Here is a 25070-nt window from a genome sequence, read left to right on the forward strand (position 1 = left end):
ATTGGGTGCACAATCCATGCCAACAATATGACCCCAAAGATATTTTCCCTTCAGGGAAAGTTCAAACTGAAAAGCCCACGTAGAATAATTGTTACCCGTAAACTTGGCACACACAGGTGCGGAGTCCATGCTAAATAATGGAGAAAATCGAGAAGCCCCAAAAAAACAGACTGTGCTGAAAGAAACAGACCACCAGAAAATCTAAAAGCCCAAAATAAACAACACAGGTACAAAGAAAAACCAAGAACAACCTCTATACACCAAAAAATTAAATCTTGAACCAAAAAACTGCATTAAAAATTAAATCTTGAACCAAAAACCTGTTGTGCTGAGAAGATAAGTGCCAGAAACAGTAACAGAAAGTTGTTGCCTGCTTGCCAAGAATCACAAGCAGCAACAGAAACTGGAGAAATAAGTGGCAAACCAGAAACCTGCTGTGCCTGCTTGCCGAAAGTCACAAGCCTGCTTGCCGAGAGTCACAAACAGCAATAGAAACTAGAGAGATAAGTGGCGAACCAGAAACCGGCTATGCCTGCTTGCCGAAAGTCATAAACAGCAACAAAAAACTGTTGCCTGCTTGCCGAGAATCACAAGGACATAAACTGGAGGAATAAATGGCAACCTAGAAACTTGCTGTGCCGATAGCCACGCAGCCACAGAAGTACTGAAAGAATAGATAAAAAATTCTAGAAGAGAAAACAAAACCCCAACAACCATGAAACCGAGTAGACAAAAAATTGAAGGGGAAAAAAAAAACCTAGCAATCGGCTAGCTCTAATACCATGTCAAATATTTTGTGAATGGCCGAATGAATTGGCCTTGAGTTATGTATATTATAAATAGACTTTATAGGAATGCTATACATGGAAAGTAAATAAGGTCTGGCATGATTCTAGCCCTATACAAGTAAACTATAATTTGTCAAGCCCTATACATGTAAACTAAATATATCCTAATTGTACAAAATAATGGATTGAAATTTAAGGAAATAAATGTGGGCTGAAGTAAGGAAAGAAATCTTTTGCTTTGTTGTTTTTTGTTCAATTGACATAAATAACACTCATATGGGGAATTAGGTACATTTTAACTACTACACAATAAACACAGGCAACATGACTAAACCTAGGGCCTCTTGGAAACTATATCCGGGGCCAACAATGTATATCAAGTTGTGCTAGTATCAAAGCATGATCTTGAGATCTAAATAGTAAGTGCCTAAATTATCATGCCCTAAAACTCATAACACCATGCATGTTTGCTACTATATGAGGGTCATCCACACCACCAAAGGCTTGAAACAACTCTAGCAATCTTTAGACAAGTGGGACAACACAATAGCCCCTTGAAAGTTCATTGTTGGAGGACCGTCCATGCGCAACCCCCATGCCAATCAAAGGCCAACTCATTGATGCCATGCACCTGTGCATAAGGCTTCATTAAACCCTATTTTTTGCCTTGCTTCGTTCCTGTGGCTTGAATCCCTTGACAATCCATAATATAAGTCAAAAGTCATGCTTTTTGTTCAAAGATCCAACCTTTTTTAGGCATTCATTCACGACTCTTTTTTAATGATTATTTAGTACCATTAGAGTTGTATGTCAATGGTTGCTGAGTTCCTTGGGATTATGGTAGTGTTATGCTAGTTTGTTTGTGACTTGTTCGTGGTTGTTCAATTGTTCACCTTGTTCATGGTTGTTTGATTGTTTACTTTGTTCGTGGTTATTTGATCCTTGTTCCTTGCTGGTTTGGTTTGTGAGTGCTAAGTTGGAGTCGATGTATCCCATAAGTATCTTTCTTTCATAACTACCATAAATAACACCCTAGAAGTTGGATATAATAAATTATATGCAGTGGTTTAATGCTGTCAAGGTCTATTTAACAAGCTTAGGCAAATCTATGCGCTTGTTTTTTCAATACAAGCCAAATGATGACAAAAGGGAAGAAGCACAGGCTTGTGAAGATGTGCTGCTTGTTTCCCATGGAGCTCAATGGAACCCCATACTACGATAATGTGCATGCATCTGGATGGATGCAACGAGATTTGGAATTATGTCAAACTCTTATAATCCAATAACATTAGTCGTATATTATATCCTTTCCTTTAATAAGTTACAATAATGAGACGAGTGTTGCATAGTACTTTGCAATGATGCACAAGATGAAGCACATCCACGAGGATCTGATCTTTGTGCAACCCATAACAATACTTGTGATATGCAAAAGCAAAGGGGCAAATGACAATCCTTTAGGTCCTAGCAAGTTTGAAACCCAAGTTTGGTCTAGATTCTTGGCAGCATAGAGTTGCTATCCTTTGTTAATGTTTATTCTTATGCCCTTTATGCTTCCTCTAGCACCCATTCCTCAGTCCCACATTCTAGTGTTTCAACTCCCCAACTTCGAGAAGATTGCTTTTGTTACACAAGGTGGTTTTGGCTTTCAACCAAGTAGTTGTAGAAGTTGTCGAGGTGGTTCAAGTGGTTGTAGCGGAAGGGATCGACATAGTAGAGGCCCCAAATATAGATGTATACATTGTAGACAAGGAGGTCATAAGATTGAGCAGTGTTGGAAACTTTATGGTAAACTCCCACACACACCAATGAACCAAATGGGGGATCCTATTCTTCTCAGTTTAACGAATGGGGATCTTATTGTATCCATCTAGAGCAAGAGTATTCAAACTTCCTATAGTGTTAGGTATCCAAGCAAGCTTCTATTCCCATTGCATCTCTTTGTAACACTACAACTTGCTTATTGTTAAATATTTCTCCCACTAGTCCTTGGGTTATAATTTTAGTGGCTTCTATAAAATCTTACCTTGTATTGTCCTTGCTGATGGGTCTACTAATATGGTTAAAGAATAGGGGTTGTAAATTCTATGCTCCCTATATTTCCTTTTCTTATGTTTTATATATTCCTAAGTTTCCCTTAATCTTATGACAATTGTTAATGGTTATTTTAGCCTTTTAGTATTATTATTATGTTAGTATGTTAATTAGTGAGAATTAGTAAGATATCGTGGTTATTAGAATATATTTGATTTGTATTATAAATAGAGGGAGAAACCTATATGTATGATTTATCCTAGGAGTACTTTCAGTTACAACAGGGAGATAGGAGCATTGTAGATTGTTTTGGAAAAATGAAATATATTCATGTGGAGCTTAACATCGAGCAACCTATAACCACCAACGTTCATGAAATGCAAAAGCGAAGAGAGTAGATGATTGTTCTTTGGGTTTTGGCGGGCTTGAAACTCGAGTTTGAGGCATTCCGATCCCAAATACTTAGTAATGTAGAGTTGCCATCATTTTTGGACGTTTATTCTCATGCCTTTCATGCTTCCTTTAGCACGCCTTCTCCTACTCTTGCATTTGGATTTGAGAGGACAACCTTTGCCACACTTGGTGATTTTAGTTTTTTACCAAACAATTGCAGATTTATCGAGGTGGTTTGAGCGGTCTTGGTGGTAAAGATGGACGTCGTAAAGGCACTCCTTGCAAGTGTGCTCATTGTGGATGAGGTAATCATACTATTGAGCAGTGTTGGGATCTCCATGCTAGACCTTCACGTGTTCCAGTGTAGTCACCACCGACTCCACACCTTTGAGGCCAACTGGAGGGCAACGTGTTGTACCTATGTCAGATGAAGAGTATTCCAAGTTCTAGCAGTATCAAGCATGACAAGCTACTCTTCCCATTACTTCTCTTGCCCAAAAGTTAATCCCATAGTATGCCTATCATCTAGTACTTCTTGTCCTAGTCCTTGGGTTATAGACTCCACTACCACTTCATATAATAGGTATAGCTAATTTCTCCTCTACTCTTTAGTATTCTAAAAATTTACTTTGTGTTACTCTTTCAAATGGATCCACCACTACCATTACTGGAATTGGAACTATAAATCCCACTTTTTATATTTCTCTTCCTTCGATTTTGTATATTCCCAAGTTTCCTTTCAATCTTATGTCTGCAACATTACCAAGTCAATGAATTGTTTAGTAACATTTTGACCTTATGTGGTTATTTAGGACTTGAAGATGAGGAAGACGATTGGCGAAGGGCGTGAAGCTGGTGAACTTTATGACTTTGAGCTTCTATCTCCTTCTATCGCTTGCACTACTGCTACCACACCTCTCCAAATTCATTGTTGTCTTGGTCATCCTTTGTTGTAAATGTTGAAATATCTGGTTCCTGATTTGAGTTCTATGTCTAGTTTTGATTGTGAGTCTTGTTAGTTGGGAAAGCATCATATTGTCCCTTTTGCTTCCTAAGTCAATAAACAGGTTGCAAGCCCTTTCATGTTAGACCATTTTGATGTTTAGGGTCGTAGTAGAGTTGTGTCCAAGTTGGGTTTCTGGTACTTTGTAACCTTTGTGGGTGATTATTTCAAAGATGAATTGGCTATATATCTAATAAAGATCGTTTTGAGTTATTTCATATATCTCGTGCCTTTTGTTATGAAATAAAGACATAATTTGGTTTGCTAGTTTGAAAACTTGGAGTGATAATGCTAAACAATAGTTCATACTCAATTCACTACTTATATAACTCAGTTTTGTATTGTTCATCAATCATCTTGTGCCTCACTCCTCAACGAAATGGGGTTGTAAAAAGGAAAAATAAACATATCCTTAAAATTACTCACATCTTACTTTATAAAATGCATGTACCTAAAGTGTCTTGGAGTAATGTTGTACTTATTGCTTGCTATCTTATCAACAAGATGCCATCCTATGTTCTTAGTGGTAAAATTTGCTACTCCATTCTCTTTCCTAATTCACTTCAATTCTCTCTACCTCCTCATATATTCAAGTGTGTGTTCTTTGTTCATCAACTAACTTTTAGGATGGATAAGTTGGACCCTCATGCTATAAAATGTCTACTTCTAGACTACTAATATACTCAAAAGGAATATTGTTGTTATAGCCCTACGCTACATCACTTCTTTGTTTTTGCAAATGTTACAGTCTTTGAGTTTACAACTTACTACACTCAGTTCCTGAGTGCTTCTAATTTCAATGAGTCCCTTCCTCTGCCTAATCTTCCCAATTCTAGTTTGTTGTCCTTACCTAACCAACCCCACCTATGTTGCCATGTAGTTTGAGTCCTTCTCATTGTCTCAATCATCTTAATTTACAAGTGTATGCACAACAGTGGCTCCAAGGAAAAGAGTCCCCTCTAGCTTCTATTGCCATGTCTTGGTTTCCTCTTCTAATGATCATATTTCCCATAATGTTGATCCTCCCATTGCTGTTCGAAGAGGTAAATGGACATGCATACAACATCCCATTTCCACTATGTTTGCTACAACTTCTTATCCCCCTCCAATTATTGTTTTGTTACTATTCTATCATCTGCTGTCCTTCCTAAATTTGTTTCAAAATCCTTAGCCCACTCTGGGTGAAGGAATGCCATGGTTGAAGACATGAATGCTTTATAGGACAATGATACTTGGGACTTGGAATCTTCCTCCTGAAACAAGTTTGTGGTTGGTAGTTGCTAGGTATGCACAATGAAAGTCAACCCTGATGTTTATGTGCTCATCTCAAGGCACATCTTGTTGCTAAAGGGTATACTAAGGTGTATGGTTTGGATTCTTTCGACACTTTTTCTCTGGTTGCTAAACTTACACCAGTACTTCTATTCATCTCCTTGGCTATCACTTGTCACTGGCCTCTCCATCAATTATATGTGAAGAATGTCTTCTTGCATGGTGATCTTGTGGAGGAGGTCTATATGGAGCAACCACCTGGATTTATTGCTTAGGTGGAGTCAGGCTTAGTGTGTTGGCTCAAGAAGGCACTATATGGTTTAAAACAATCTCCCAGAGCATGGTTTGGTCAATTTAGTATTGTCATACTTGAGTTTGGCCTTCGATGGTATGCAATGGATCACTTTGTGTTTTATTGTCGTACTTCATTGATTAGGATCCTTCTTATTGCGTATGTGGATGATATTGTTATTATAGATGATGACGATCAAGGTATTTAGAACCTTAAACATTTTATACATACTAAGTTTCAAACCAAAAATTTGGGATTGTTGAAATACTTCTTAGGTATAGAAGTATCTAGATCTCGTGTGGAAACCTATTTTGTCACAAGGGAGGTATGTTCTTGATCTGTTGGATGAGATTAGATTGTTGGGATCCTAATTGGTTGATACACCCATGGATCCTAATAGCAAGTTAGTGTTGAATATGGATGATTTGTTGCCCAAATCTAGAGACTTGTTGGAAAGTCGAATTCTCATAGTCACTTGGTCGTACATATCTTGCAACAAGTGTTGTGAGACGATTTCTAGATTCTCCATGGATAAGTCATTAGGACACAATAATACACATTTTAAGATATCTCAAAGGTACACCTAAAGAGGTCTTTTGTATTAAGATTAGGATTACACCTATATTTAGAGATGTACCAATGCAAATTGGGCTGGGGCCCCTTTCGACCAAAGATCCACAACTAGGTATTGGTTGATGGTAATTTGGCTTCTTAGAAGAGTAAGAAACAAATTGTGGTGACTAGGTCAAATGTTGAATCAGAGTATAGAGCTATGGCTCACCCTATTTTTGAACTTGTTTGGTTGAAAAACATGTTGGAAGAATTAGGTATTCTATATTCTTAGTCTATGGAGTTAATGTGTGATAATCAAGTCAATATTCATATTGCCTCCTACCTAGTCTTCCATGAGCGAATGAAACACATTGAAGTTGATTGTCATTTTGTGTGGGAGAAACTTGTGCAAAAGCTCATTACTAACACTCTTGTGAAGTCCAATATGTTGCTTGCTTATTTGTTTACCAAAGGCTTTGGGGGATGCTCGTGTTAAATTTGTTTGTAACAAGCTAAGATCATATGATATTTGTGCTCTAGCTTGATGGGAAGTGTTAATGGTTATTTTAGTCTTTTAGTATTATTATTAAGTGTTAGTATGTTAATTAGTCAAAGCTAGTAAGGGTATTATGGTCATTAGAATGTATTTGATTTGTATTATAAATAAAGGGAGAGACCTATCTTCGAGTTAGGTTGTTCATTTAATTAAAATCTCAACAACAATTAGCAAGATGTCAAAATCCATGAACTATTTTGTAACCTTCTAATGTCAAAATCCATGAACTATTTTGTAACCTTCTTTCCTCATTCTATTGCCACTTAGATTCTGAAGATGAGGAAGATGATTGGTGGATATGAGACCGGTCAACTTTTGTACTTTGAGTCGCTATATCTTTTTATTGCTCACTACTACAACATTTCAAATTCATTGTCACCTTGGTCGTCCTTCGTTGGAAAAGTTTAAACAATTGGTTCCTACTTTAAGTATTGTATCTAGTCTCAAGTGCTAGTTTTGCTAGGAAAGCATCATCATGTCCTGTTTGCTTCCAAGTAAATAAACAGGCTGTTCATGCTAGTCCATTATGATGTTTGGGGTCTTAGTTGGGCTGTGGATTTTTTCACTTGTATAGATGACTACTCATGGATGACTTGGCTTTATTTAATGAAGGGTCTTTTTTAGTTATTTCATATCTTTTTTGCCTTCTAACCCTAGATAAAGACTCAATTTCATTTGTTCGTCTCGATGCTTTGTTGTGATAATGTTAAGAAGTACCAATGTTTTAAAGGCTAGGCAAGGCATTTTAACCCTCAAAATGCGAGGCTTAAGCCTTAAGGCGTTGGGGCGTAAGCCTTTTGAGAATTTGTTTTTTGAGATAAAAATTTGTTAAATAAATTATATATATTTAAAATAAAGTAAAAATTAAGAAAATCACAAATATAATGTAAAAAAAAAAAAAACTAGATGTACTTTGCAAAAATACTTGTTGGCCATTTAAAAATTGCTAACTTGAATACATAACATAAATCATGACAAGATATAGCTATACCATTACAAAGTTCAAACTATTTTCATGACGTAAGATACAAGTCCAGTTATTTTGGAAAGGTTGAGGTTCAAGAGTTTTAGAAATAAACTCATATTATGACATTCCTTTTGAACAAACATGTAGTTAAAATTTTCTAACCAATTCCAACTTGAGAATCACACACCCAAATTGCGTAAGCCTCAACTAAAAAGGCGCAAAAGGCATGCTTTTTGTAAAAATGCGTAAGCCTTAGCATATAATGCGTTAGCCTTTTGGAATTTGGTATTTTAGATTGAGCCTCAAGGCGTTTTAAGCATGTCTTGCCTTGAGGTGAGTCTCAAGGTGAGCCTCAATTAAGCCTTTTAAAACACCGAGAAGTACATTAGTACCCAATTCACTACTTATATGACTAAAGCTAGTATGATTCGACAATCATCTTGTGCTCACACTCCACAGGAAAATGGAGTCATAGAGAGGAAATATAGACATATCCTTGAAGGCACTCGTATCCCATTGTATCAATTGAATATCCCTAAAGTGTTTTGAAGTTGAGTTGTGTTGTGTTCACTACCTAAAATTTTTTGGAGTGATGTCATGCTCACTACCTTCTATCTTTAACAAAAAGCCATCCTTTGTTCTTCTTCTTGGTGGTAAAATACCCCATTTCTTTTCTCTTCACAAATGCTCCTTTATTCTCGTTACCACCTCATATATTTAGGTGTGTCCTTTTTCCACTAGTTATTTCCAGTGCTGGATAAGTTGGATTGTCATGGTATAAAATGTATATTTTTGGCTACTTATGTACTTAAAAAGCGATATCACCATTATATCCTTACCTTGCATAAATTTCTTCTTCTTCTTTTTTTCCTTATGTTACCTTTTTCAATCTACAACATACTATTTTGATTCCTCGAGGCATGATGACCTTGAAGAATCCCTTCCTTTGCCTAGCCTTCTAGATTTTGGCCATCTCTGCCAAGTCATCCTTATACATCTTCATCTAGTTTCGAGACCCAATTACATGGATCATCCATACGTGCATATGATATGTATGCTCCAGCTAGAGGGTAAGTGTTGGTTATTGGTTATATAGTATTGTTACTAAGGTTAGTAACTAAGAATTAGTGAGGTTTTATGTTTTAATGGTTATTTTGGTCTTTTAATATTATTAGTATGTGCTAGTTTTATGTTGGTAAGCGTAAGGGTATTATGCTCATTGATATGTACTTGACATACATTATAAATAGAGAGAGATACCTATGGCTGTGATTAGGTATTTAGGTCTTCCATTTTACCCAATTATTCAACATGGTATTAGAGTATGATTCTTAGGCCTAAACCCTAATTGCCATTTGCAACTGCCAAACCAAAGCCTAAAACTCTGAATCTGCTGCATGTCTAGTTGTTTACCATCATAGGAGAATTTCCAGCACTACCGTAGGCCTCAAAAACAGCCAGCAACTGCAAGAAGCCATACTAGTTGCTGGAAATTTCCAATTTAGGAACACAAAAACCCCTATAGATTTTGCCAAATCATCACCATAGCCACCCAGACACTGGCAATCTGCCCCCAATGCAATACCATCACTAGAGGTCCCCCCACACACTGTCATGTGATAGTTGAAGGCGAGTGGAGCTGACCCCATGTGCTAGCACATGAAGATTATTTGAGGCATGTTGCTGCCCTCAGTTCTTCCAGCAGTGCTCAAATCTCTCTATAACGTATTGAAGTGTTTGGTGATGCTTTTTGTTAAATGATCTCACCTTTTTCAGTTGCTCATATGTAGCACAAGGAATGATTGTTTGATGCTTCATGAAGCTGTTGGTAAATGTTTATTGAGTTCATTGGGGCCTGAAATTGTGGTGTTTGTTGTGTTTTTGATTCGTTCGCTTGTGTGCTTGTGGTTTGCTCTAGTTGTCAAAGGTTGTGTGTGTTAGGATGGAGTTCCCAAATCCCAAAAGTATGTTTCTCTTGTCAGTCACTCTTTTAAGTGAACGTAACTGTCTTAGAGGAAGAGTATTCATGGTTCCTATAGTATTATACATCCCAACATGCATCTCAATACATTGCATCTTTTTCTTAGAAAGGTAATCCTATAGTCTATACGTCATCTGGCATCTCTCCAACTCGTCCCTTGGTTATCGACTTCGCTGCTAGTAACCATATGAGAGGTGTCACCAACTTTTTCTGCCCTCCAGTATTCTATAAATCTATCTCAAGTTACCCTTAGTTATCGGTCCACTAGTACAATTAAGGAGATAGGAACAATAAATCTTACTCACTCCATCTCTCTTTCTTTTTTTTTGTATATTCCTAAATCCCCTTTCATTCACATTTCTGTTAGTAAAATTGCAAAGTCACTAAATTGTTCTATAACCTATTTTTGCTTATGTTGTCACTTAGGATATCAAGACAAGGAAGATAATTCACATAGGACGTGAAGCTGGTGGAGTTTACTACTTTAAGTCACTATCTCCTCTTATTGCTTGCAGTGTGATTGCTACTACACCACATCAAATCCATTGTCGCCTTGGTCATCTATCATTGGACAAGTTAAAATAGCTAGTTCCCATTTTGGATTCTATGTCTAATCTTGGGTGCGAGTCTTGGCAGTTAGGAAAACGTCATCATGTTTCCTTTGCTTCTTGATTCAATAAACAGGTGGTTAGCCCTTTCATGTTAGTCCATTATGATGTTTAGGGTCCTAGATGGGCCACGTCAAAGTTAGGGTTTCACTACTTTGTTACACTTGTCAATGACTACTCCAAAATGACTTGGTTGTATTTAACGAAAGATCATTCTAAGTTGTTTTGCTTTATGTTCTCAAAATTTGATATGCCATTCAAGATACTTCCTAGTGATAATACCAAGGAGTACTTCTGTACTCAATTCACTACCTATATGGCTAACTCTAGTATGATCCATCAGTCATCTTGTGCCCACACTCCACAACAAAAATGGAGTTGCTGAAAACACAGACATATTCTAGATGTCACTTGAATCCTATTGTATCAAATGAATGTTTCCATAGTTTTTTGGAATGATGCCATGCTCTCTGCTTGCGCTCAACAATAAATGGCGTCTTCTATCCTTAGTGGTAAAATCCCATATTCAATTATCTTCCCTAAGGCTCCTTTGTTCTCACTTCCTCCCTATATAGTTGGTTGTGTGTCCTTTTCCATCAGTTAAGTCAAGAAATGGATAAGTTAGATCATCGTGCTGTCAAATGTAATTTTTTGAGTTGTTCCAATACTCATAAGGGATGTAAATGTTACAGCCTTACTTCATTTTTTGAGTCTAAAGCATACTATTTTGATTCTTTGAGTTCTATTGATTTTGACGAATTTTTTCCTTTGCCTAGCCTTCCAGATCCTATCTTATTATCTCCGCCTTGTCCTCCTACATCTTCATCTAGTTTGAGTCCTTCTTGCTGCTTGGATCATCCCAATTTGCAAGCTTACACATGGTGACTTAAGGAAGGAAAGCCTCCTCCAACTTCAATTTATGCCTCTAGTTCCCTCATCAAATAATCCTATTTCCCAAAATGTTGATTCTCTTATTGCTGTTCAAAAAAGTAAATGCACTTGTATCCAATATCCAATCTCTAATTTTTATTTATTTATTTATTTTATTTATTTATTTATTTATTTTTTATGATTTCTTGTGATCCTTATATTACTGTTTTTTGAGTACTTTTTCTTTCATTGCTCTTCCAAAATCTGTTTTTGAAGCCTTGTCCCATTCTAGGTGGAGGGTTGCAATGATTGAAGAGATGCGTGCAATGCAAGATATTGATACTTGGGAGTTGGTACCTCCTCTTCTTCCTAATAAGTCGATGGTTGGTTGTCACTGGGTGTATATTATGAAGGTCAATCTAGATGATTCCTTTACTTGGTTGAAGTCCTTCCTTGTTACTAAAGGATGTCCTTAGGTGTATGGTTTGGATTATTTAGACACATTCTCCCTAGTTGCTAAACATGTCTTAATGTGCTTGCTCATCTCATTAGCCACCACCTATCACTACCCTCTGCATTAGTTTCATGTGAAGAATGCTTTCCTATGTGGTGATCTTCAAGGGGAGGTCTATATGGAACAACCGCCTAGTATGTGAATCAGTTTCTTGATTCTCCTACATAAAGCAACCATCTAATATATCTTACACAACAAGTATTGTGAGTTTGTTTCTTGATCCTCTGAAAACAAGTCATTAGGATGTAACAATTCACAAATTGAGATATCTCAAAGGTGAAAGGGAGAGGTCTCTTATATCAGGATCGGGATCACACTTATTATGTTCAGGGATATACAGATGCAAATTGGGTCGAGTCACCTTCCAACAAAAGATCCCTAGTCGAGTATTGTATCTTTGTTGGCTCTAGTTTCTTGGAAGCATAAGAAACAAGTTGTCATGGTCAGGTCAAGTGCTGAGTCAGAGTATAGGGTCATGGTTCACATTATATGTGAACTTGTTTGGTTGAAGAACATGTTAGAAGAAATCAGTTTCCACATTCTCAGTCTATGGAGTTGATGAGTGATAGCCAATCTCCTATTCATATTTCCTCCAACTTGGTTTTGCATGAGCAAACAAAACACATTGAAGTTGAGTGCCGCTTTGTTCCATAGAAACTTCTGCAGAAGCTCATTAAACCACTCATGTGAAGCCTGATTTGCAACTTGGTGATATATACACTAAAGCCTTGGGAATTCTTGTTTTAAATTCTTTTGTAACAATCTAGAAGCATATGATATATATGCTCCAGTTTGAGGGGGAATGTTAATGGTTATTTTGGTCTTTTAGCATTATTAGTAGGTGCTAGTGTTATGTTGGTAAGCGTGAGTTACTAAGGGCATTATGGTCATTGGTATGTACTTGACATATATTATAAATAGAGAGAGAGACCTATCACTGTGATTAGAGCTTCCATTTACCCAGTTATTCAACATTATGGTCATTGTGATGTATTTGACATATATTATAAATTGGGGGGGGGGAGGCCTATCGCTGAGATGAGGTCTTCCAAATTACACAACACTAACAGTTTCTATTTCATAAATATAAAAATTTTAAATTATCATAATCTTTGCCTACTTAAGTACAACTGAAATTTATGCTTCCAAACTTCATAGCATTTAATGCAGGAAATTGCATGCTTGGCTGCTTGCAGGTATCATTCTGAATCAGGTTGGCAGACTTTATTAGAGATTATTGCTCAGCATTATGGGATTGAGGTTGACCAGTCTGCTATCACCATTTTTGTCTGCTTTGTTCCAGTTGTCATTGATGCATGTGTGAAGCTTTGGGTATGTTCTACAATTGAAATGTTTTGGCACATACAGCTATTGTTTTCATGTCCAGCACTTACATGAATTATAATCTAGATATGGATGAAGGCCCCTTTTGCTCCTAATTTTACAGATTGTTTATTCCCCATTGCTGGGTATCACAGCATGATATGAGCAACAAACTTGTCATTTCACCAACTATGTGTGTGTGTGCATCTGTATCTGTGTCTGTGAGTGGGTATATATATGTATGTGTGTGTGGGCAGGATCTTCAAATATTAGCAAGCATGAACCTTTGGTTAAATGGAGCAAAACAAACTGCAAAACTAGCAAACTGGATATGACCATCGTTTTGAGCCTTGTCTTTAAGCCCATGAAAGCTGGAGGGAAAAATTCTCTTACAGGCTCATCTCAGGGATTTGCCTACATACATTATTTCTGAGTCAAGTCCACAAAGCCCAAGATTCATTTAACAAACCCAATGCATTTGGCAAAGAAGCCCAGCATGAGATTTTCACTCCTACAAAGATGAGCTCATTTGAGGCAGGCCCAAGGCACCCATGAGAGGCAACACCAATGCAATCTACAAATCAATAGAAGGGAGACTTCATCACTGGCCAGGACCAGATCGAGAGAGGAGATTTTGAAGAGACTCTTTGCAGTGTGTAGAAAGATCAGGTTGCACCTGGGAGTTGGGAGTTTGGACCAGAACAAGGGCAAACAAATTGCCCTATCGGAGGGAGAAGATTCAGTGGATGAAGTAGATGTTTTCAGCCTTATTTCATTAGAGTACAAAGGGCTCCTTATTGAATAGCCTTCATAGGAAGAGTGAACTCCTGGAGAATGATCAGTGCAGAGACACGAAGATTCCCAAAATGGGACTTTAGCTACTGACAGAGCATGTGATTCTACCTTCCAGGGTGTTGCAAGATCGGATCAGGTCCATTCTCCTGTTAACCAAAGCCCGAGAACCCCATTAAATAGCTTCAGTTGAAACCTTGGTGTCTTCTCTCGTATAGTCGTACCTTAAAAAAATTTGTTCCATAAGCATGCTCACATCAGTCATGAGAAACTATGCTGCCATACTGGAGCTTTAATCAAGGACTGGGTGTAGACCTAGGCAATTCTATCAAGCTGCTACCTATGAAGGAGCAAGCATGAATATTTAAATAACCAAGTGCAGCAGGTGCAGGCTCTATTAGTCCTTCAGGAAGAGGGACATAGAAATTTTTTAAGTTGCAAGTAATCTGGAGAACTATGCACTATCCAAATCAGATCCTAATAGATAAGTAGACAAAAAGCTCTAAGCAGACATCAGAAGTAGGGTATTTTTAGTATGCCATTTGTTTAAATCATCTGCTTTTAGATGCCAAGAGTATCTAAATTTATTCTCTGGAAAATAGTAAACTAGATTTTTAAAGCTTCTGCCTCTGTTTGGTTCTCAGAAAGGAAAAGTGAGAGAAATAAAAAATTCTTGGGAACCAAATATATGCTAAAGCAAGTTATAAGATATCCTTTTCCTTCCTGTGTTATTTCTGGGATCCAAACAGAGCGCTAAAATTGAGTTTTATGAAAATTATGGCTGGGGGCAGTGTTCTTAATGCTACTTTATATCTTAGTGATAAACCTCCCATACTAGGTGATGCTCTAGCTTCAGGATCTCAATTCAGTGTTTACTACAATAAACCTCCTATAATCTTATTCTATTTATAAAATACCTTGTGTGCATCAGAAGGATGATAGTTCCCTTAGCAGCACATGGTAACATGTAACACTTACATGGAACCTGCAAGAAGAGGTGTATGTGAAGCAACCTCTAGGGTATGTTGCTCAGGGGGGAAGTTTCAAGGTTGGTGGGTTGTATAATGCAATTTATCTCTTTTAAGAAGTCTAGGGCCTGGTTCAACAAATTTAGTATGGTGGATTCAGACTTCGGCTTTATACAATGCTTTACTCCAATCATTCTGTTTTTATTCGGAAAAAAGACTCAGATTGTGGTGCTTCTGGTGGTTTATGTTGATGATACAATGATCACAAAGTGACCTTAGTGGGGTTGGAGACATTGACATTAAGGATTAGCTTTAGTAAAATATCAAAACAAAGATCAGGGATCTATTCGCTATTTTCTTGTTATTGAATTTTTAAGGCATGCCAAGGGATTCAACTTGTCCTAGTGAAAATTCACTTTTGAGTTTCTAAATGAGATTGGTATCAGTATGTTGGGAGCTAAACTAGCTGACACTCTTTTGGATCCAAATGTGAAGTTGTCTAGATCACAGTGGACCTTATTTTGGAGACAAGGATCAGTATAGAAATTATGTTGGCAAGTTGATGTGTTTGATTGTCATTCAACTTGAAATGTTCTTTGATTTTGGGGTGGTTAATTTATGGAGAATCCCAAACAGGTACGTTTGGTTTCTGTTTGTAGGATTCTTTGACATCTCGACTGCTCTTCTATCAAGGGTTGGTTCACAGAAATGTTGATATTGTTGGACATCTCATGCTGATGCAGATTGAGTTGGCTTTGTTGATGATTGAAGGTCTACTGCCGGATGCTGTACATTTGTGACAGGTAATCTTGTTGCCTGGCATAGCAAGAAATAAAATGCTGTACCAAGATCTGATGCTAAAACAGAATACCATATATTGCTCATACAGTGAGTCAGCTTATGTGGTTGAAGTCGCTTATGTTAGGGATAGATGTGTTTTGTGATAATCAAGATGCCATTTATATTGCTAGCAATCCAGTGTTTCAAGAGAGGACAACGTACATTGATGTTGACCCTCATTTTGTGAAGATTGCTGTGTTGAAGAAGGTTGTGAGGACTCCATTTGTGAAATCTATGGATCTATTAGGCAATGTTTTATGACGGCTTTATATAAGATTGCCTTGTTTAAAGGTTGTAAAAAAATGTTGGGTCAGTTGATATTTATACATCTCCAGCTCGAAGGGGGTGTTAGAAGAGACTATGCTATTTTAGTAATTATGTGGTTTGAGTAGGTGCGTTTTTGTCTTTTTTTTCTTTTTTGTCTTTTTTATTATTAATAAATTAGAGGTTAGATCTGGAGCTGTATACATGCTCAGGAAACAGCATTTGGCTTTTTTCTCTTCTTTTCTTCTCTTCTTCTCTTCTTTGTCTCTAACTTTACGACAGTTTCATTATGTGTAAAGAGCACAAGGACAAGAAATGAGTTAATTCAAGTAGAAATGACAAGGACAAGAAGATAAAACTGTCACAAGAGATGAATGGTAGGTGACAAATGATATGTTGACAACCCTTAGCTGTTAGGATTCTGCTTTGTTGGGTCTATGTTAGAATGGAGTACTCTTCTTTGTTGTTTTCTTTCCATCTTATATTAGATCACATAATGATGGTAGGAGGAGGAGATGTTGATGGTCTTCATCTTGCAAGGATGCTATCTACTTATGAAGTAGCTGCATAGCGTTGGTTTTTGTTTTTGTAGACGTCAGTTATTTCATGTTAGGTCTCTAGAAAATGGGTGTACGAGGCATGTCTTCCTTCTGCCCTTGTGAAACTTGGACCTATGGTGGGAAGTTAATTTTTGAAGAAAATGAGTTTGATAACACCTCAAACTAGGCTATTGATTCTAAAACTCCTTGTGTTGCTTGGGTTTTAAAGTAGAATGTTTGGACCTATGGAGGAATGGTTTTTGTGATAAAAAAAAAAAAAAGAAAAATGAGTTTGATAACACCTACTAGGCTACTGAACTTTTCAAAATATGGATGCTGAAAGCAGTTTTTCTGCTTGGTCTTTTTCAAGTAGAAGGTTCTAATATGGTTGAAATAATTCAAGAGGATTTGCTGGACTGTTTGCGTTCTCTTGTGATTTGGCCCCTCCAGCAAAACGAAATGAAAGAGATTTATGATTTTCTTGCTCCTATTTCGTCATTTGTTCTCATCAAGCTTACTTTGCTGTTTAGAAGGTGAATACACTTCTCAAAATGACAACATGGAACAAACATTTCTCTTTGAAATGGCTGTAGGGTGATCAGGAGGATGAAAGAAGAAAAAGAGAAAGGTTTGCTTTCTGAATTGTGATTTGGTCACTCAAGCAAAATGAAATGAAAGTGATTCATAATTTTTTTGCTCCTATTTTCTCATAAGCTCATCAATCTAACTTTGCTGTTAAGAAGGTGAAAGTTGAAATAGACATCTCATAGGATAACATCAAAGATACAGTTCTGTGGTCATGGCTGTAGGATGGACCAGAAGGTGGAAGAACCAAAAAATAAAGGTTCTGTCTTGTCCAAACTCAGGACATGACTGGCCAAGACCCCATTTATCTAGGCCTGATGGAGACACAAGGCCTAAAAGGGGTGGATGAATCTTGATCTGTCCTGTAATTGTCAATTTAAAAGTTATTTAACTGAAGTCCCTTATTTTTGTGTTGAAAAGTTTCTAAAACTTAGCTTTAAGTTTGACATTAGCATGTCTCTCAATAGAAAGTCAATATGAAAGGGAAAAATGCAGTAAGCCTCTTCTTTGGGAGACTGTCGACCAATAATTTAGAATTGATTATCCGATCTTAACTATTTGGTTTAACAGTTATTCTTGAATCCAAGTACTGGTGTAAGTCAATTTTTATTCCAAACAAGTATCCAGCATATCCTGAAAGGATCAAGTATACATCCAACACTGTGCTTATTTAAAACGAGGCTTGTTCATCTGTCATACATTGGAACTTAGTTTACAATCTACTTTACACATCCTTCCAAAAAGGGTCCAATATACATCCAACACCATGCTTGTTTTGTTGATCCTCTCTCTCTCTCTCCTCTCATTTCTGGTACTCTTTGAATTTACAATGTGATTTTGTCATGTATGGTTTAATATTTTGTATGATATCCACTTCCTTTCAGTTGTTGATAATTTTGTTGATCATCAAACTTATCCAACCATCTCTAGTGCTACACTAAATCAAATGCCGTCACTTCCGACAGCCTTAATTGACATTCTTTTTGGCCGCTTCCAGTATTGATACAACCTTCAACATAAGTCAGATATCTCCTCATGAGCATACCTGTTCCATTTTCAAGCTTCTCTGTTGGTCTTTAGTGGTTCCACTTCTAGCTTTTCATGAGGGCATTTTTCTCTTATTCTACTTTTCCTTATTATAGGTCAAGTTTCTGTTCCATTTTCCAACTTCTCTATTGGTCTTCAGTAATTCCACTTCTAGCTTTACATGAAGGCATCTGTCTCTTATTCTACTATTCCTTGTTGTGGATCAAGTTCGGTTTTCCAGCTTAAAATATAATGATTACTCAGAATTCAGGAATTAGGAAAAAATGATTTGGACAGGTCATTAACTGTTTAACGTAACACATTTCTATTGGCAGTCTTAACTCCTAAGCACATGAATTTCTTGTGCGCAGATGAAGCTTTGTGGTGCAAACCGATGGAATGAACAGCTTGACAATCTCCAATTCCCATTCATGACAATCTTAAAAGAGACAATCTCCCAGACCAGTCTCAGAAAAGCTTACGATTCTAATTTATTTGACTGTATAACTCAACATTTCCTCGATCTGTCTAACTCTACTTTTCCCAATATTTGAAATCTGAATGGCAATGACATTGCTAGTGACCAAGGATATTTATTTGGAGCTGGTAATGCACAAGGGTGCACCATCTTAAGCATCAATCATGTGTTGAGAGATGCTTCTAGGACCATTTATTTGTATTTACAAATGAAACAGCTTCTAAGAAAATTGTAATCTTTTATAAATTTTGCAAAATCAATTCAATGTTTTGTCCAATGTAGAGTTCTGTTCAATTTTCAAGTTTTTAGTCATTGATATAATGTTTGTTGTACAGTTGTTCAAATTCCTTCCACGATTATCTCCAAGGGTGGCAAATATTTTTCGGGAAATGAAGCGTCACTAGTGAGACCTTTTGCTTGGATTTTTTCTCACAATCTGAGTGTACCATGAAAGGTAGCATGTATTACCCATTCTATATTTTTTCCCCACTTTTAAGTAACATTTTATGTAATCTCCATTACACAGGTCAATTTTGATTTGCAAGTTTTTTATCTTCTCCCGGGAACAAGGACTCAGGCAAATTGATATTGTAGCTCAATATTTTATATGATGTAATGGCCTATGGTTGTATAATCAGTCTAACTGATTCATAATGCAGTGAATTACTATAAGGTAGTTATTTTCAATTTTTACTCAAGATCATATGTTTCATATATTTTTGTACAGAATCGTTGATCTCTATAGTATGAGCAGATCGTCTTTCACTTCATCTGATTTTTTTTTTTTTTTTTTGAATATTTTTTTTTTGTTAGACTACCACTTCACCTAAAAGTTCAAGCTGTTTTGTGGCCAACAATATACATGAATCTATCCAGTATTTCCCTTTACATGTGACTTCACATACACGTGAAGAGGCAAAAATCGAGCTTTAACTGATGCCCAATCACAGAGAGAACAAGGAGCAGGAGGGGGGGGGGGGGGTGTGTTGTGGGGATTGGGTTTAAAATACAAGACAATATGACTTGAATTCCAGACATCCTAGAACTGTACTTCTGGTGTCATGCTTGGTAGAGGATTAAGAAGATTTGGTTGGGGCAAATAACGTGTATCAAGCTATCCAGCATTTTGGACTTGTGTGTTCATCTCTTGCATCAAATTTTACCTTTCCATGGCCTTCTTGCTTTTCTGTTTCTTGCTTCCACAACCGGAGTAGGTATTATAGAAGTCTTTTAGCTTCCTGATTAGAAGGCTATTTCTCATTTGCCATTCTGTGCTCCTTTCAGTTTTCCGCCATCTACATGAAGTACCTTGTGCATGAATCTCAGGTCTAAAGCGTGTGTGATTAAGCACTATTTTTGGTGGCATTGAACGAACTACCAGATGAGAGTTTGATCAGATAGATTTCATTTTATTGAAGTGTGCTTTCATATTTCAACTTTTGAAAGCTTACCTGTTTGCCCCAATGGTTGTACTTCATGCAGTATTTTTCATGTAGTTCTTTATTTTTTGGATAAATTAGAGTAATTATTTATTTTTTGATTGCCCAAAGTATTACTTGTTATTGTTGTTCAACTTATAAATGAATATGATTGAGCGAGGAACAAACCTGTTCCATTGGAATTTCCCATTTCGGTTTGCACATTGCAGATGCTTTGATTATTGATCCAATAATTTATTCCACGAGGATGGGAGAGGGAAGGGGGCTCATCATAAAACAATAATAAACAAAGAAAGTAATTTGCTTTTTTATCATATGAAGGAAAAATTAAATTTTTTTTTTTTGCATTTGCCTTTTATTATTATTATTAGCGAGAAAAAAGCATTTTTAAGAGTACAAATGCAGACAGAAATGAATGCTGACTGTAGAAAATGACAAATAGGCTGTGCTGATGCGCAGTTTATTAAGTGATGTGTTCGTTCATTCTTCCACGTCTTACTTTTAACCTAGTATGCCACGGGTAAGATGTGAAATAACTCTCATTCAGCGATGGTGGGTACAAAAAAATGTGGCGGTAAGGTTATTTGCAAAACCATGGCATTGTTTTATTCCAGTCTAGAATTAGAGCTGCCAATCTTCGAATCTCGTTATATCATTTGGTTTTTATGAATGATGTTGGAATTACAATTTGCATGGAGTTTGTTTCCCATTTAAAGGAATGGTCATTCTGCCGGAATCACCATTTGTTCCCTCCTATATTTTTCATTTACACAGTAACCAGCTGTAACGAATAATTAGTATCCTTCTAGGTTAGATGCCCATCTCTAACGCCTCCCATGTAGCTTGTCACCCATCAAGAGCTGAACAACAATGGTATTTTGAAGATTGCAGAGAAGATGAAGAATTTACCATGGGCAAATCTTTCTCATGAGAACAGAGAGTACAGTTTCGTGGAGAATGGGAGATGAAATCAAGCCAGATGCACGGTTATTTGTCAGTTAGTATTTATTATTATTATTATTATTATTGGTTGCTTTGGTTGGTTGCTCCAAGTGCAGAGTTGATAGATCTAAAAGGCAGAAAATCTACTTCTTATAGACTTGGTTCGCTATAGAATCCTTCTTATTACATCCAAGCTCACTTTTCTAGGCTTTAGTATTGTACGTGCCCAAAGCTTTTTAGAATTCACCTTCTTATGTTATTTGGCATGAGTGTTATGCTCAACTTATTACGCATTTTCACTTCTTACTTTAGCTTTTAGATCTATGTCATTAATCCATATTAACATTCACATTTCTACTTTGTCTACTTTTAGGATATATTGTTCCTTAGTTGTCCATCATTCTTATTCAATTCAATGTTGCTAGTTGTAATGATCTTGGATTCAACTCCGGTGAGATATTGTTTGCTTCGGGGCACTAGCATCATAGTTATTTATAAAAAGCGCTTTAGATAGTTGAAGTTCAAATCATCTTTATAATCCCAATTTTCCTAGTACACATCTAATGTGGGGTTATGACATTTTTTTCTCGTCCAATCTTTAACATCCTCATCAGAGTACTTTTATGCAAGGTATCACATGATAATACCCTTAGGGTGGCATTGACACTAAATGTAGCGGTCTCAAACCGAACTCCTAAGGTATTCTCTCCTTTAGTCTACTAGATTCATGATTTTGTCATATAAAAGGTGTTTCATGTAGTTAGAGTTTAAACCATTTTTATAAGTTTAAGATTTCGTCTAGTGTACATTCGATGTGAAACTGTGACATCTTAAGGTTATATAAAACTTTCATTTTGATTTTAAAGGTACTCCGTAACCACAAATACCCTCAAAGTATTTTTTTTCTATGTTATCTAACATGCCTCAACTCTTCACTACAACATGCAACTTTATTTTTCATATGCCTAGTAGGTCCATTTATAACTAAAGTTTAAAAAATAAAAAAACAAAGGCATGTCACTAAAGCAAACCCTTGGTCCTATAGGATACCAGCATGGTTAATGTTTTAAAGGACTCTCATAGGTCTCACATTTGAATTTTTGGAGAGGTGGAAAGGAGTTTGGGATAGAAGATAGGCTATTTCTTGTTTTGTAACTGAAGTTTATTGTGGACATTCAATGGTCAAAAAGGAGATGAAAAAAACAAAAAAACTCTTGATGTACAACTATTGTGATTGAAAATTAATGAGATTCTTCTCTTGTAATCCCATAATTAGTCATTAACCTATTATGCGTACAATCAATAAAATCCATACATTCGCTACCTACTTTTTTGGTAAAATCGTTGTAGAATTTTTCAGGGCATCTTATTATGCGCCTTCAGTTGGGCAATAAAAATGTGAATCCCTATTCTTTTCCTGACCCTTTACCAACTTCACTGTGCATATGTCATCTTATCCTAGAGAATTTTCCTTCTTCATAGTTTCTTTGGTTCTTTTCAGTTGAATGGAGAGAAAAATCCCAAAAAAAAAAAACAACAAATCAAGGAAAACTAAACTAAAACAACTCAAGATTTACTCTAAAAATATCCTAAAGAGGCAAATCATTTCTAGGAGTCTTATCTAATGCATGCCAGCCCAAATCAAGAGTAATTGCTAAGGTGATAATCTAATTGACAACTTTGTTACTTTGAATTCAAAGATCTTATTTCCTGCACTAAAGCATTCAACTATAGTTGATCATAGTAAAAAATGGATGCGAGTTGTCCTAAACATTGAGGATACACCAAATTGCCATACTCCAATTGGTCCAAAGCACAATTTTCTGACACCGTATCTCCTAAGCTAACTCTATAGCTTTAATCATGGTTTTGAAAATCAGACCAGTGACTGACCCTATAAAGTCACTAGTTGGTTGGACCAATTGGACTAGTGGGTCAACCTCGTGATCGAATTGATGGCATCAGAATATATATATATATATTAAAGTACTAATAAAAGCATAAAGGTTAAAACTTGGCAATCCTAGATGACAAAAATCAAAATTTCAAATTTAACCCCATCTATAAATTAACAAGTTTGAAATTAAGTTCATGTCTCAAATATCATAACACAGCAACCCATCCTTTTCTTCTTCCTTTGCTATTAATGACATGTCAGCTCCTATGCTTTTGCAGCTAGATTTGACGATTATGTGGAGAATATGTGTAGTCAAAACTTTTCAATGGAATCTCATCCCAAGGGTCACTGCTTGGCTGGACGATCCTTACATTTCTAAATATTAGTTTTTTAAAACATCACACGATTATCCAAGGGTGTACAAAATTTATAGGGGATTTAGAAATGGTGTTGGGAAAGAGTTGCCTTTCCTAAGAAATCTTCCCCTAGTAATTCAAGAAAGACTAACAATTGTAGGAATTTGATTCTCATGGGATTTGGGCATTTAAACCAAGTTCTTGATGAATTCCAACAATTTCAGGAGCTACGAGGATTTGAAGAGGATCAGCCACTTCAAGGTCGACCTAGGGTTCAAAACCATGTTAAGAAACAATCTGTTCTGTGCAGCATTCTTCATGTCCCAGCCATAAAAAGTAAACTAACTAGATTCCCCAACTTATAGTTATAATAATAATTTTAAGCACTTATTGAGTACAAAATCTATTTAGTTCCATTGGAAATGATTGTTTAAATTTTCCCTAGCACATGATTCCTCTTACTCGTTTCAAATCTAGTAACCCAATCAATTCCCAAGGCAATCAAATGATTGTTTAAAAGGTCCTCAGAGAAAAGAAAAAAAGGGGTCTGATGGCTCCCTCATTTTTAAATTTCCCCTGCCACACGATTCCTCTTATTTCATTTGAAATTTAGCAACTCAATCAATTCCCAAGGCTATCAATTTATCGCTATTGCTGACCAAAACTAGTTGCCAACTTGAAAAGCCTAGCTCTAATAGCGGAACTCAGTTTTAAGGTTCAAATATAATTTTGCAATTTCCAAAAGATCAATCCCGTTGTGTTGATTGGCTAAAATCAAATGTCTTAAACCCTTAAAACTACTTAGATTCATCTTAATATCTTAATTTTTGTTAATTGTGATGTGGATTTGGTCTCATTCTCTTATGTAATTACTTGGGCTTATCTTAATTTTTTGTTAATTGTTAACTTATTGATTTGTTTGTTGATTGTTAATATTAACTATTAAATGATAAATTATTATATTGTCAAATTAAGCAGCGACCACATGCACCAAAAAGAAATAAATAAAAGAGAAAATGAAAAAAATAATATGCATTCATTGGATGTAAATCCAGTTAAAGTGAAGAATAAAATTGATTAAACCAGTATCCAACAGAAAGTGTGAATGTTATTTATAACTAAATGCAATCAATTGCATTTATAAACACGCGTCTCACTGTGATATTTGTCTCGAATGCCTTCTCTGTTGCAGCATGGCGATGATAATGATTAATGAATGCTACTTCTATTAAAAAAAACCTAGTGACTGGTGCTTCCCGGAATTGGATTTAGTGCACAATTGCATTCACACATTTCTTAACCCTGCACTTGGGAACATTGGAAGCCTTGGGATTTGAAATTGCGTGAAAGTGAAATTCAACATAAACTTTGTGTTGAAATAAGATGCTTATAAGGAGAAATAAAATTGTTCGAGAAAAATAAAGACAACAAAGTGACACATAGATTTAACGTGGTTCGCCCAATTGTCTACGTCCACGAGAGGAGAGCAGTGAGAATGATTCACTATGGAATTAAAACAATGAAAGGAGCATTTGTCACTGTCTCACTCAAAAATACTCAAACCCCTTTTATACCCTTTTTAATACACTAAGGAAACTACAAAAGGAAAGCTCACAAGAAGATTTATCTCTTCTTCTTCAGATTTCTTCATCCGATCTACCTTCAATTGAGAATGAACCATGGCATTTAAAAAAATAAAATCATGGAGCAAGCATGGGTGAGTGGTCCCAAAAATAAAAAAAAATCTCCTAACAAAGGCTCCACTTATCTTCCACCATTCTCTATTATAAG

General features: G+C 36.3%; 1 protein-coding gene across 6 annotated transcripts in view; it reads left to right on the forward strand.

The window, feature by feature from the left end:
• LOC131166855 (chloroplast envelope membrane protein) overlaps nucleotides 1–19415 on the forward strand; it is a 115720-nt gene extending 96305 nt beyond the window's left edge. The window contains exons 6-9 of one of the 6 annotated variants that reach the window (XR_009139883.1): nucleotides 13027–13162; nucleotides 17150–17184; nucleotides 18981–19099; nucleotides 19172–19415. Coding sequence is in view for 3 of the 6 variants with exons in the window: in XM_058125456.1 (XP_057981439.1) it covers nucleotides 13027–13162; nucleotides 17150–17184; nucleotides 18981–19038 (229 nt within the window). In the remaining 3 variants the exon portion in view is untranslated. Of the gene's footprint in view, nucleotides 1–13026; nucleotides 13163–17086; nucleotides 17185–18980 lie in introns of those variants that run through there. The other 5 variants (XR_009139884.1, XR_009139885.1, XM_058125456.1 and 2 more) reach the window with 5 other exon arrangements.
• The last annotated feature ends 5655 nt before the right edge of the window (nucleotides 19416–25070 follow it).

The sequence above is a fragment of the Malania oleifera genome, chromosome 10, assembly GCF_029873635.1.
Source record: "Malania oleifera isolate guangnan ecotype guangnan chromosome 10, ASM2987363v1, whole genome shotgun sequence".
In the NCBI taxonomy this organism is placed as follows: Eukaryota; Viridiplantae; Streptophyta; class Magnoliopsida; order Santalales; family Ximeniaceae; genus Malania; species Malania oleifera.